The sequence below is a fragment of the Triturus cristatus genome, chromosome 10, assembly GCF_964204655.1.
Source record: "Triturus cristatus chromosome 10, aTriCri1.1, whole genome shotgun sequence".
NCBI lineage: Eukaryota > Metazoa > Chordata > Amphibia > Caudata > Salamandridae > Triturus > Triturus cristatus.
The window spans coordinates 150454900-150470295 of NC_140593.1; the positions used below are offsets into that span (position 1 = coordinate 150454900).

Consider the following 15396-nt stretch of genomic DNA (forward strand, 5'->3'; position numbering starts at 1 on the left):
TGCTAACATATCACTGTCACTTTAGAGTCCAAACTCCAGCCAATCAGGCGCTAGCACCCTCTAGAACCTTCTCCTCAGAGGCTCAGGCCCTCAGATTTTCTACCGCACGTCGTGTGAAGGGAGTCTCCCTGAGCTCTGCTCAGTTCTTCATCTGGTTTGAGGTTTTTTATCTCTCATCATGTCTGCAAGTAAGAAATCTCTTTTCCGTCCTTGTTCATCTTGCGGAAAGTCAAGACTTTTCTCTGAGGATCCCCATGAGAAATGTATTTATTGTCTGTATCCTGATCATAAGGTGGCTAATTGTAAGATCTGCAGAACTTTCTCTCACAAAACTTTGAAAGATAGAGAAGGTCGCCTTTTAATATGGCTTCAAAAACTAAAGGACACAGACAACCCACTTTCTGAGGTGGAAAGTGTAGCCTCTGTCAAAACAGGAGTCTCCTCAAAGCGTGGAAGTGTCCAGGACTTGCCATCTCCTTTTCTGAAAAAGAAGAGACTTCACCTTGAGGAAGTGTCTACAGGCAAAGTCTCTGTCTCCACGTCTGCGCCCCCGAGACGTAGCTCTCAGGCGTCTGTGACTCCGTCAGCACATGTTTCCAGTCAGAAACTTTCAAAACCGTCGACGGGCCCGTCGACGGCCCCTCCGTCGACGAGATCGGCTACTTCATCAGCCTCGTCGACGACTGTGACGACGGTATCGAGTAGATATCCTTCGTCGACGACACTGACTTCGTCGACGTCTTCTCCGTCGACGATAGTATGTGTGTCTCTTAGAACGGTCTCGTCGACGATACCACTCACTTCTTCGTCGACGACTGGGAAGCTGGCGCTTCCGTCGACGTCTACAACTCCGTCGACGATGGGTAAAAAGAAGAAGAGGAAATCTTCCTCGTCGACGACAGCCTCGTCGACGACAGCCTCGTCGACGACAGCCACACCGTCGACGACAGCCACACCGTCGACGACAGCCATTCCGTCGACGGCAGCCACCCCGTCGACGGCAGCCACCCCGTCGACGGCAGCCACCCCGTCGACGGCAGCCACCCCGTCGACGACAGTCCCGTCGACTGCAACAACCTCGTCGACGGCAGCTCCGTCGACGATTGCTTCGTCGACGGTCGCCTCGACGACGGTAGGGTCAAATTTTGCGACAATGCCATTGGTGCCAATGTCAACACCAGCACCGGGGTCTGTGGACAGCTCCTTAATGCTTCGTCGTAAGGCCATGCTAGACCCAGTTATGTTACCACCTGGACCACGGCCACCTCGTCAACTATTTCCCTCAGGGGATGAGGACGATTCGGATGAAGGTGATCAGTCTCTTTTTCGGGATGCTCATAGTCCTTCGGAGCTCCATATAAAATGCCAAGAGTCTGAGGAGGATGAATTTTATGAACAGGAAGAAGAGCAAAATACCTCTGCTCCGGTTCCTATGATGCAGCTTCCTGTGCAGCTTGTTTCCAACCTCCAGTATATGTTGGAAGACTATAATCGTCGTTTTCCAGCATCCCCTCAAAATACTCCACGTGAAGCGCCATCTGAGGTTCCACCTCCTATATTGCCAACGATACCCACGCCCTCCACACCTGCACTACCTTTCAATGCAGAGGATGATAATATGGACAATCCGGATACGGAAGACGGCGAGCTCCCAGAGGACGACACTATGGCGGACTGGGATGATTACCAAATCAATTCGCCCGCATCACCGCCAAGGTCACCAGTCAACTCGCCACCTGTCGACATAACAGGGTTCCATCAGCTGATGGAGAGAGCAGCACAACGCTTTCACCTTCCCATGGTGGTTAGGGAAGAGGACTGTTTCTTATATGACTTCAAGTCCCAGCCTCAGAAACAAGTACGAGCTGTGCCAATCATAGACTTCATATGGAATGAAGGCCTAAAATTAATGAAGACACCTAATTCTATTCCGGCGGTGCTCCCACGCCTGGAGAAAAAATATAAAGCTCCGGATTCTTCCCCAGCCTGCTTGGTGTCTCAACCTAAGCCGGACTCAGTGATCACACAAGCGGCACAGCGCCGCTCCAAGAATCCATCATCTCCAATGTCGGCGCCTCCGGACCGCGACGGCCGTCGCCTGGATGCTATAGGCAAGAAGTTTTCAACCATGGCGTCAACAACGGTCCGGGCTGCGAATTCCTTGGCTATCCTCGGCCGTTATGATAGACAGATGTGGTCGGACATGGCTGCATTGGTCAAACTTATACCGGAGGATTCAAGAGCGGAAGCTCAGAAAATCCTGCAAGAGGGAGAAAGGGCGTCATCCGAGATCATTGACTGCTCTGTTGACATCGCATCCACCGGTTTTCGCCAATTGGCGGGAGCAGCCGTCCTAAGAAGACAGGGCTGGCTTCGGTCAACCTCTTTTCGGCAAGAGGTCCAGGCTAAGATTTTGGACATGCCATATGACGGGGAGTCATTATTCGGCCAGCATGTAGAAGATGCCTTGCAAACCATTAAAAAGGATACGGATACGGCTCGTTCCCTCGGCACTCTACAGTTTAAGAAGCAGCCCTTTCGAGGTGCGCGCGGCCGCGGCACCTCCTCATCATCCTTTCGTGGCTCCTCGTCCCAATACCGCTCGTACAATCAGGGGCAACAGCGGTACTATTCACAACCGCAGCAGTCCTACAGACAGCAAACTAGCAAGTCATACAGAGGAAAGTCGAATTACAGAGGAAATTCAACCAAGAAGCAGTGACTCTGTACGGAAAGAACTTCCTTTTCCCAGTTGTCCTCTAGTTCTTGTTGGAGGAAAAATCTCCCAGTTCTTTTCAACCTGGTCCTTAATCACTTCGGACCGCTGGGTCCTGGATATAATTTCAAGGGGCCACGCCCTAGAGTTTGTGAAGGTTCCTCCACGCACACCTCCATCCGGGCCACCACCCGCCCATCTCAGAGAACTTTTCAAACAAATCCAAATAATGTTAAACAAGGGTGCCATCGAAGTGGTTCCGAAATATCAAAGAGGGTTGGGATTCTATTCCCGTTTTTTCCTCATACTAAAGAAATCAGGGGAATGGCGTCCGATCCTCGATCTCAGATTGCTCAACAAATTTCTCAAGACTCAGTCCTTTCGGATGCTCACATTGAAGGACATCCTCCAATTCTTTTCTCAGGAGGATTACATGACAACGATCGATCTGCAGGACGCATATTTCCATGTGCCTATTCTACCGCGCCACAGGAAATACCTACGGTTTCGAGTGGGCCACAGGGACTACCAATTCAAAGTCCTACCCTTCGGACTCTGCTCAGCTCCGCGGGTCTTTACAAAATTCCTAGCCCCGGTGGTGGCTCACTTACGACAAGAGGGTATTCAGATATACCCCTACCTGGACGATTGCCTCATCAAAGCTCAATCCTCTCACCAGGCGGCCCTCGATACCCAGCGCTGTCTCGATCTGTTTCAGTCCCTGGGGTTGTCGATCAATGTACAAAAATCTCAACTCACGCCGACTACGTGCAAGACTTTTCTCGGCGCTTGTATCAATACGAGCACAACCATGGCCTTCGCTTCAGCAGAACGTCAGGAACGGATTCAACAGCTTGCGAGCTCCATCGCAGCAAAGCAGTCAGTTTCAGTCCGCATATTAAAATCCTTTCTGGGAATGGCGTCCTCATGCATCGCTTTGATCCCTCTCTGCAGACTAAAAAGTCGCATCATCCAAGAGGAGTTAGACAAGCAGTGGCGCCAGGTTTCCGGTTCCTTCAACGATCAGGTCGTGGTGTCACCCCGCATGGCTCAAGCGCTGCATTGGTGGACTTGTCCTGCCAACATCGCAGCAGGAACATCCTTTCTGTCGTCAACCCCAGAACTCGTCCTTACCACGGACGCATCCATGGAGGGTTGGGGCGCACATTTTCAAGATCTATCCGTCAAGGGCCTATGATCAGCGGCTCAGCGTTGCTGGCACATCAACAGACTGGAACTGATGGCCATTTTCTTGGCGTTGAAATCCTTCCGCCTGCAATTCCAAGGGAAGTCAGTCCTCATTCAGACGGACAACACCACGTGCATGCACTACCTGAACAAACAGGGCGGGACAAGATCTCCACTGCTCTCCCGTCTGGCGCAGAGGATTTGGAGTTGGGCCATACTCCATCAGATGACGTTACAAGCAATTCATCTGCCCGGCATTTCCAATACTCTGGCGGATGCACTCAGTCGGTCAGCATCATCAACCCACGAATGGGAGTTACATCAACCGACGCTGGAATTCGTCTTCAACCTTTGGGGTCACCCAACAATCGACCTCTTCGCAACCCCGCAGAATGCAAAATGCCAGTCCTACGCAAGCTGGTTTCCCCACGAAGGGTCGTGCGGAAATGCCCTTTCGATCAATTGGTACGGGATATTTGCGTACGCTTTTCCGCCGATTCCGTTGATTCCACGAGTGCTGCGGAAGATGAGACAACAACCGTGCCATGTACTTCTAATAGCTCCACGGTGGCCTCGGCAGGCATGGTTTTCGGAGTTGCTTCTCCTATCCCAACGCGAGCCCATCCTTCTCCACCTGAAGCCGGATCTGCTCACAATGAACGATGGTCGGATATGCCATCTGAATCCCAGATCTCTCAGCTTGTCGGCTTGGAACCTGAGCACCTTGAATTTGCTCATTTGAACATTCCTCCAGCCTGCAGGGAGGTGTTAGCTAAGGCAAGAGCTCCATCCACAGTGAAAACGTATAAGCTCAAATGGAAGCGATTTTGTCATTGGTGTGCTTCTGCCCACATTCATCCTGTGCACGCTCCTCCAGAACACATTCTGCCGTTCTTCCTACAACTAGCGCAGTCTGGATTATCGCACTCTACCTTAAAGGTCTTTCTAGCGGCAATATCTCGCTTCCGACAAGATGGCTCGTCCTCTCTCTATTCATCCAGAGTCATACAACAATTTTTCAAGGGTCTCTTCCGCATGTTCCCGCCCATTCGGCGTCCTCCACCCACGTGGCGCCTGAACATCGTGCTGGCTCAGCTTATGAAGGCGCCCTTCGAACCTATCCACTCAGCGGATGTCAAATTTTTAACTTGGAAAGTGGCCCTCCTCCTTGCTCTGACCTCTTCCCGCAGAGTCAGTGACATTCACGCTTTTACAATAAAGCCTCCGTTCCTTCAATTCAGATCGGATTGTGTCATCCTCCGCACTAATCCGGTTTTTATACCTAAAGTGCCATCCGATTTCCATCTTAACGAACCAGTGCTCTTAAAGACTTTTTTCTCGCATCCACAAACCCCGGCGGAGCAAAGCTTACACTCTCTGGACTTGAAGAGATGTCTAAAATTCTACATTAGCAGGACTCAATCCTTTCGCAAATCTGACCAGTTGTTTGTGGCCTACGGGCGTGCTTGCAAAGGACAATCTGTCACCAAACCTACTATTGCCCGTTGGGTTTCATCAGCAATCTCTTTTTGCCATCAAAAGGCTGGTAAGCCTCTGTCTTCGGGAGTGAGAGCCCATTCAACGAGGGCTATGTCATCTTCCACTGCCCTGTTCGCTGGTGTGCCCATCCATCAAATATGCCGGGCAGCTACGTGGTCCAGCAGGCACACGTTTACGAAGCACTACTGTCTGGAATCCATTAACGAAGCAGACACGGCTGTGGGACAGGCAGTTCTACGAAATCTGTTTAAATAAGGTGAGCCTCTGCTACTTCCCTCCTCCTGGGGTATTATTGTTATTATTATTGCGCTTTAAATACATTGTTTGTATTCCATGCAATATCAATACGGCTTGGTCAGCCGAATACTGTTTACTGCTTACTATTCTATTCAAGCATGTGAATCTATGAAAGACACCCCAAATACTGGAGAAGAACAAATGTTACTTACCTGTAAACTGTGGTTCTCCAGTATTGGTGTCTTTCATAGATTCACATGCGACCCACCCTCCTCCCCTCAGAGGCTCTCTTCTCCTCTTTCGGCTCTATGGTCACTCTCGTGCTCGAAAATCTGAGGGCCTGAGCCTCTGAGGAGAAGGTTCTAGAGGGTGCTAGCGCCTGATTGGCTGGAGTTTGGACTATAAAGTGACAGTGATATGTTAGCAAAGTGATTCTTTTTCTCTATGCTTTCCTATGTCTCAATGCTATCCTATGGTATTTTTAACTTGATATGTTATTTGAACTATATATATATGTTTATTTGGGTATGTATATACTCTTATGTGGTTAGGTATGTGTATATGTATATATACATGATACTTATTGCTTTTTATATATACCGTGGGACTCCCACTTCGACGACGGGGAATATTCAAGCATGTGAATCTATGAAAGACACCAATACTGGAGAACCACAGTTTACAGGTAAGTAACATTTGTTCTTTTTCATGCAACTGCAACATCTACTGGTTAGCCACCCCTTTGGGAGAATACTGTTATATAGTCTATGCAAAACATGTGTATCTACAGAATACTTGCCTCTAATGGATTATCTTACTTACCGAGTAAGCATCTGTTCTTGGCATGTAGAGCTGTAGATTCAAATGCACCCTCCCACCTCCCAGGACACCTGTAGTTGTTGCAGTTCTCATTATCTACATCACATATGCATGGACATCTCTTTACTACACTCACTTACTCAATTCTTACTCTCTTGCGGGAAAACAATCTTACAATGGAGTTGATGCCCATGCGCACTATCACCGAAAGGAGGAGTCGCCTTACCTCGTAACGGGAAAGACTTCTTAAAAAAAATAAAACAACTTGCAAACATCCGCACACAACACTAGATGGGAGGAGTATGCAAAGCATGTGAAAATACAGCTCTACATGGCAAGAACAGATGCTTACTGGGTAAGTATCCTAATCCTTCCACTGCAACGTTTCAGGTTTCGCCTTCCTCAGATAGTACAAGATGGTTTGCTCAGTGGCTGCACAGATGATTCAGTAGGATTTTAAGCAAGCTGCCACTTTGCTGGGCATTAAATAAAGTGTGTGTCTTCATGGAGGTCTAGCGTGTGGAGTTCTTCTTTGTGTGTGGATAAAGAAGATGTTGGATATGTATATATAGGTTTGCTCCATCCCCTAGCACCGAGGCCGCCCGGTTGAGGTTAAGGCACCCATGTGGAGAAAAGCATGTTGGATGTGTAAATTATGAGCGCTTGACCAAAACAAAGGAGGTATGATAATGAACCCAACCAATTTATTGGAGGTGACCGCTAGGCAAGGGAGTGAAAAATTACTCTGTCTCTTTCACAAAGCACTTCTATATAGGTGGGCGTTTCAGGAGATTATTACTAGAGTGACAGCATGGCCATTCTATGAGTTCATCAGCATATTGAAAGTATATTTTAAAGAAATTCAAAGTCTGCAATGTCACTGTGAAAAGGAAATATTAATGGGAAAGTTCATTGTAAAAGGGAAATACAGACGAGACTTCGATATTGCATTCTGGGAATTGCAGTACTGTGAGACTATGCTGAAACCTAGTAGTCTCGAATGGACGTATAAAGTCAAGTTGTAAACGCCGCAATCAATTAGATAGCTAACCTGTGAACAAGGCTCTAGTGTTCGCTGAAATGCGTCAGGGTTAAAGGATTTAAGGAACTGCCACTTTGCTGTGCATTAAATAAAGTGCCTGTCTTCATGGAAGCCCGGTGTGTGGCATTGTTCTTTGTGTGTGGATAAAGATGTTGTTGGATGTATATATAGAGATGCTCTGTACCCTAGTGCCAAGGCTGCCCTGTTGAGGTTAAGGCACCCATGCAGAGACAATCGTGTTGGATATATCTATATCTATCTATATCTATGTATATATAATATTATATGAATGTGGCACTGGCAGTGTTGTCTTGAAGACAGGCTGTACAACACATTGCATCTAACCGTAAGTGCCGCTGACTTCACACCATCTGAAAAAATTATATTTGAACGTTAGGGTATACTTTTTACCCTGTAAACATGAGTGTAAGCCATACGCGTGACAGTATTGACATCATGACCATTTTGCATGTGTATGTATAATGTGCGTCCTTCACTTGTTATTTGCGATGTAAAACTCGATCAAATATTTAAACAAACCAGTTTAGAAATAATCTGCAACTTGGCCAATAGCAGACATAATGTGCTGTATTAAACATTGTTTCTGTTGTGTGAATGAGGAGTACACTGTGCACGATGACCTTCACCCTTGTAGAACACACCATGCCCATTTGAAGCCAGTAACATCACTGTGGGTCCATGGAAACATTAGGCAGAGTGTCTGTTCCTGCATCTTTTAATTGTGTTTAAAATACATTCAGGAAGCATTGTGATTAGTGAATAAAATTTACTTTTCACATCAATACTTCTTTGACCTTTCCTATTCTCTAAACTGTGTGCTATCCATTGCATTCGTTTAGGTCATCACTCATGGCGGAGACCCTGAAGAGGGTGCACGTCTAACTTACAGTCACGTGGAGCGCATCATTAAGCAGGTATAGTGTTTGACTGAATGTATTTCCTCCCAGAATAAATGAACACAATTTATTTGTTTTTCTACTTCTAGTTAATGACACATAGGGATCATCTTTTTTCTGCACTCCGGTTCTTTAATGATATACGAGAGTAAACAAATAGCTAGACAGCTAGTGATGCACTCAGGTCCTATGTTTGATATGTTGTGTATTTCTTGGCCAAGTTACAGCAGCAGCTTTGGCAATAATCTCAGTGCACCTATGTTGTCCTCTTAAATACTGAATTACCAAATGGTAGAAGCCTCCAAAATGACCCAGCACCTAAGCATCCCCACATTTCACCTAACCAAACGGTAGGAATGTGTATGCACACACATTGGGATGTATTCTCAAAGTTTAACAGAAGTAGCCGAAAATATTGTAGATCCAATTAATGATGCTTGAGTAATTGAATTCAAACCCATTTCCTATCCTCTGTTTGTATTTGTCACAATAATCCACCCTAAAACATAGGTTTTAGGAACTTTAGTCCATATCTTGCCTTCTGTGTGAACATTGTTCTCATGTGACTTCCAGGATTCCATGCAGTAACACACCATTAAATGACATAGAAGACTCTAGGAACTCTGTCAGTAACAATAGTAGCTACAAAATGTTCTGTCCCTTAAAGTCTAACCTCAATAGAATAGGAAAAAACGTAATCATCTACTTGTGCACTGTACATAGTATAGCAGATTGTAAAGAATTGATCCCTCTTTAGATTCTGCTTTTTGAAGGAATTAAACAAATTAAGTTGATAGGGACATTAGTGCTTATGTTATGCAGTAGTAACACAAGAGTCTGACATTTGTTTGACACTTTTAGAGCATCCAATACATTTTATCAGTGTTTTTGTATTTATTGCTCACCCATAGTCAATGCATGTATGGTTGAAAAGAAAGGAGCTAAAGTATTTATCGGTTTTAAAAGTTTGTAAATAAGAGTAAATTGCCTGTGGTCTGTAGCAATCACAAGATCAGTTCTGTACTTCAGTGGAGTCTGACTGCTCATGGGGGCCAAGTCTTTTTTTAGCTAAAATAATGGAACCAAGACAACAAGAAAGCTTTATGTGAATGTTCTTTCCTTCCCCAGGATCTGCTGGGATGTGAGGCTGCTGACCCACAAACAAAAGAATTGTGGTCTGAAGATGAATCCGCAGTTCCAGAAGAGGATGATTTTGCAGATGTTTTGTGGGATGTGCATGATGAACAAGAACAAATGGAAGCTTTTCAACAGGCTTCTAATTCAATGTGTGAGCTAGGATTTGAGAAGGTGAGTCTGTCATTCATCTGGTGCCATCTCGGGCAGCTCTGCAGAGTTCATTGTGTTGAGCAGTGTCCGATTCTTTTGACTTCAATAAACTGTGGTACAGAATTACAGAACACAGCCAAATAAATGCCGGAGTATCCTTGCACAGGTTTTTATACAAATGTGCCAATTAGATAATAAGATGGAGCACCTTAAGGTATGCAAAGATCATTGCAGGAACATAGTCGAAGAGACTGAGAACCCAATATATCATTAGAGTTATGTTAATGTTAATGTTAAAAGTTCTTATAAAGCGCAAACAATCATCCTGGGTAGGATATCACGGCGCTATAGTGACAGTGATGAAGTGAAAGGTAAGTACAAGATGGTTAATTTTAGTCAAGTTTAGGGAAGAGAAATGGAAGCATGGGGTGAGTCCTACCAAAAAGCAAGTAAGAGTCTTACAAATGACTGAAACCTTGAGGTTCTTGAAAGTAATGACATACATGTGGGCACTTTTTCAGGCGTGCCTAGGCAGTCCACAATTACACGTAATAGTGCTCAAAACCACACTTCTGCTGCAATGTCGCTCCCTTACAGTGTACACTAGTATTTAGGTTTGTTGCACTTTGGCCCACTTCTGCCGGATGAGTGCAGGGGCGCACAGCTTCTGGTGATGTGTGGTCCTGCATGGTTCACCAGGAATGGCAGAGCTTACTCCGCCTTGATGCAGCTGATGCCATCGCTGATTCCTGGCACACTTCTTGTACAAGGAGCTCGCTTCCGCTGGGGAGGCGGGCGGCATGCACAGATGAGAAGAAAATCATGCTGCATTGGTGTCACTTGAGGTCAGGTAGATCTTCCTTTGGGCTTCCTCCTCGGGACCAACCACAAATCCACCACCCAGACAAAGTAAAGCTTCTACCTCAGGTCACAGCAGTAATCTAACAGAGGTCAAACGTAATGGCTGCCCTAGCAATTTTGATGTAGAGCCAACCTTCTCAAGGTGTTCTAGCTTCTTTTGTTGCATATACTGCAATGCGGCTTTCTAGATTCTGGTTCTCTGGGTGCTGCTTAGTCACTGGCCCTTCGTCTCCTTATAAGGAAACCTCATCACATGCACTTCCTGACATGCTGTTGGGGCACTACGGTCTGAAAGTCTTACCACGTGGCCACACGGCCTGGTAGTGCAGATGCATCCCTGGTTTGCAGTAGGTTATGTTCTGCTCCTCCTCCCTCAGCTTCTCACTGTCCTCCTTTTCTACATCACCTCTTCTTACTGAAAGGGTACCTACAGCATCCCTCCTCATTAGTCAATCTGTCAATTTCTTCAAGGGAGGCCCAAGCCAGGTCTTATTGGCGGGTTGTAAAACTCTCAGGTTCCTGTACCTGAACCTGTAAAGATGAGCTTGCAGTTTGTGACCCAAACCCTGGAATATGGAGGAGTACCTTGGTCTCCGCTGCTGTGGGACCCCAGATTATGGTTGATTCGAAATCTTGGCACCCTGACTGTTAGTTTCTGTCTCATATTTATACCAAGTTTACAGAGAGTTTGTGTATTCCATTGGTCCAACTCTGTGAAAGGTTTCATGCAGTTTTTGCCTTTGCACATTTCTTCCACACTAGTCAAATCATAGTCTTTGTCTCACAGTAACAGCAGGAAGGTGGAGTGGAATTGGAGCCTTCTGGAAAGGGGCAAAGTGGAGTCTCAAAATAAGGGCATAAAAGAGGTAGAATATTCCACACTTAACTACCACTGAGTCTGTTGGGTGTAACACTTCCAGGGAACAATGGAGCAGGAAAGGACAAGTGGGTTACTCTACACTTAGAAAGGACACTCTCTCCTTTCCTCTACATCTTAGAATCTGATCCACTACAAAGCACCTCTGACATCCTTGTGAGAAGCCCTACAAGTTATATATTACTGTCTGGGCTCTCTCCAACCTCCATCTTTTCCACCTCTCCGCTCCATGAAATAAAAATTGAATCCTGAGTGACCACAGCTCAGCTATATGTAGCACACACTCCATGCACATTTGATTGCATTTGCATTACCCATGCACAGATGTCATCCATGCCTCCACATGGACGGAGCGAAGGACAAAGGTGCAGGGTGCTGGTAGACTAGTTTATAAACATGTGTGGTAGGCCTGTAAGCAACTAGTCCTGGCAGGCAACAGGCAAAAAAGTCTGCCTTGCAAGAAGGATCATGATCGCTGCCACTACTGCCATCCCTCCACACCTCAGTGAGCTGACGATAGGATCACTAAGGAAATGAGGGTGCACATTTTGTGTCCTTGGGACCCTTAGAGACTATGTCTCGTTCTCATTCCGTGTTACATGTGGGCTGAGGCAAAAAGCAACCGAAACCTGCTATGGGGATCTCTAGTCATTGATGCACTCACTTCAGAGGCATGTCGAGTCTTAACAGTAGTACTGCCTGTAATTGACATGCATGTTTTTTGACCTAGTATGCTGTCAGTATCAATTTACTTATTGATGCATCTAAGTTTAAATGGTGTTCTATGTTTCTTTTCTTTTTTTAATTAACAAATATTTTTTTGTCCACTGCATGTTTTGTATATCCGTGGCCATGGACATCTTGGGTATGATAACAAACCATTGACGCTGGACACTGAGTGATAAATATCACCAGAAATTTGAGGTTACATCAAAAACACCATAACATTACCATTTATGTATTTTTATGTTACGCTTACCACCTGTTTTTTGAGTCTCCGCTGTAAATATTCATGGTTATGGCATAATGCCCACGTACTACAGAATGTAGTTGAGGGTGGGACATCATCCCAGTGGAGTGCTAGTATTTCAATCAAGAGTGTTTTGTGAAATAAAAATGGATAATATGGATTATAGATCGCTGCAATGCTAATAAGACAAGCATGGCCATATATCTGAAATTGAACTTCAAATAGAATCTTCTGAAAAACGTTAGATGATATATAAAAGATCATAAAAACCGGGACTTGCTTCTCGGCTGGGGCAATTTTCCACACTGCCATAACCTTGTTGATAGCATTGTTAAAAAAATGGATTCCATCACCAATGACATTGCATATTATACATATGGACATAACAGTAATACCTCTGAACTCTTCATGTATGATCTTGCCTGCAACATTGCAGACACAATCCCTGTTCCCATCATGTATTGGTTTAACTTTAATATAAACACATTTCCGTTTTCTGAGGTTACAATAACCTAGGCCCCTTTAGGGGGAGATGTGGGAGATGTGTAATGGGTAAGAAAGCTTGGCAGCATTATTGTCTGCTATTGTGAACATTTTATGTATTGTGTACATTGCAGGAAAGGAGAGCCCTCTCTGTAGAAGTCTCTCTATATCCTTGCCTGAACAAATCTTGTTGATGATCCAAATCAATTGTTTAGCTTTGGAGATTTTGTTAGAAGAATTATCTCAGGTAAAAGAATGGAACTGGTAAATTTATGGTATAAAGAACACTTTATAGGTGCAATGTTCTACTAATTGTTGCTTAGAGGAGTCAATGTAAGAAATCAAAAGGTACATGTTACATATATGTAACACTTGCTCAATACACATGTGCAACATGTTTCCTTTTGGCCAAAGTATGAAGAGTGTTTTCCCCAGTGCGTCACGGGAAATCCAAGCACCATAAAAACAAGTAGGGAAATCTCCATGACAAACCTGTTTGATTTCCTTAAAATCTCAGGTTTGTTACCCATCCTGGATTAATTGGTCATCTTAATAAATCAAAAATGTGTCACTTTTGGGTGAAGCTTTCTGTCACATTAGATTTTAAAATGACAGTTGATGTTATCATTTACACGCTTGCAAGTTCAAGAAACCAGTAGGCCTGGCTTGCATCTTGAACCCTGACAAAAACATTCAAAATAGTTTGCTGCAGTAGAAAACTCTGAATGTAGTTGCTTTCTGTACACAAAGCATTCATGAAATAAACAATGTAATGTGTGATGATGATTTGGAGTAATTTTGAGATGTAAAATAGTCCCTCATGCGATGGAATGAAAGCATGCCATCAAAGCCAGAATGATAGAGCAAAATCTCAATAGCATGAGATGAGAAAGAGGTTGTCCTCCTGGTGGTGCCAAAGCACACTGTGTTTTTAAAAGAATTGATAGCAATAGGTCTTGCAGACAGCAGTGTAATAAAGTCAGACCTAAAATATTAAGCAGGACATTCAAGAGGAAAAGGGGGCAAAGTGGAGCTTGCTTTCATACCATTGTGTTCTCTATTTGTTCCCTTATGTTTAACCCTATTGTTTGTTATTTAGAGGCATCATGGTTCTTCATTGTTATGTTTTTGTCACAGTACTATGAGCGTCTCAATGATTTGGTGGCGGCACCTGCACCTATTCCCCCTCTCCTTGTATCTGGAGGACCGGGCTCTGGCAAATCCCTTCTGTTATCCAAATGGTATGTTTCTGTGATTGTGAGCATTTTGAAAGCAGGACGTTAATATTGCATCTTATGTAAGTTGGGGAAACATTGGTTTAGTAAGCAATATCATCATATATTGAATTTATTATTAATATGAAGAAGTAATCTGCAGACCAGATGCACCAGTGAACATTTAAGAAATTTAATAAAGTACTCTTGTGAAGGGAGATTGAAATTCATTAGTGACAAAGCCTTAATAAATCCATGTTGCTCCTCTGTTCATTGAGCAATAAAATTAATGTGTTCTTACCGTGTCTATCGGTTTATATTATTGATTCCATAGTGCCCCAAACAGCACTGAAAAGTAGTGGTCTATTTATTGCAGTACTTCTGTGTGATTTTAAAATTTGGACAGCATGAACTATATATACCAAAACACTTGCACAGTGTTTTATAGGAGTACTATACAAAATGTACCAAACTAATTTGGTCAGTAAATACAAATCTCTAGCCAAGGTAAACCTTGCAGAATTTAGGAAACAAATTTTAGGATGCGTTAAGATGCCAGAAATTGCTTGTAAAATAAAACAATCACTAATTTTCTGTAGTGCTATAAGCCAAAAACCTTGACACTTAAGCACTACTACTCCAAGGATATACTAAAAAAAAAGCATCTTAAAAGTCTTACTGAAAAACAGAAGTTCATCAATGTTTTGTAAGACTTTTGCATCTGGAAGCACATTCCCAGCAGAGTTTCTGAAAGCCATAACCATCAGCTTTCATCCTTAAACTCCTGAGTTTCTGGTCTGAGGATCTCAATGTCGTAGGTAGAATGTAAGAAACACATTGCTCTTTCACGTAATTTGGTGATTTGTCATGGATGCTACATGGGATAGTAGCATGGTCCAGAACTTACGGTTGGACCGAACTGAGAACCAGGGAATTGTTTTGCAGTAATTGTGAAATATGACTTTTTTCGGAACCTAGGCATCTTTCAATGTTGCTAATCCGCAGAGCACCACTATATAAAATGATATACCTAAGAAAATTTCTGTATGCCCTACAGATGTCATGCCTACTTTTCTAAAAGACTGGGACTACACTGAGGTTTATAATTGATTATACACACAAGCAAGCTATACCTTTTCAACCTGACCTCATTCTGGGCTTCTCCTCCTGGTATAAACATAACCTTGAAATTGTTCTCTGAGCAAGTGGGTGCCCTGGAGCGTGCTTCATACTTAAGACTTTAGTGACAAACATACCTGTGCCGGGTAAATATGAAATGTATTTC

The 15396-nt window shown here is 44.2% G+C and overlaps 1 protein-coding gene across 1 annotated transcript in view; it reads left to right on the plus strand.

The window, feature by feature from the left end:
- The window catches only part of NPHP3 (nephrocystin 3), a 342323-nt gene that overhangs the window by 68184 nt on the left and 258743 nt on the right, over nucleotides 1-15396 (plus strand). Inside the window, exons 9-11 of the mRNA XM_085630683.1 lie at nucleotides 8363-8437; nucleotides 9548-9727; nucleotides 14035-14138. Coding sequence (XP_085486809.1) covers nucleotides 8363-8437; nucleotides 9548-9727; nucleotides 14035-14138 — 359 coding nt within the window. The remainder of the gene's footprint in view (nucleotides 1-8362; nucleotides 8438-9547; nucleotides 9728-14034; nucleotides 14139-15396) is intronic.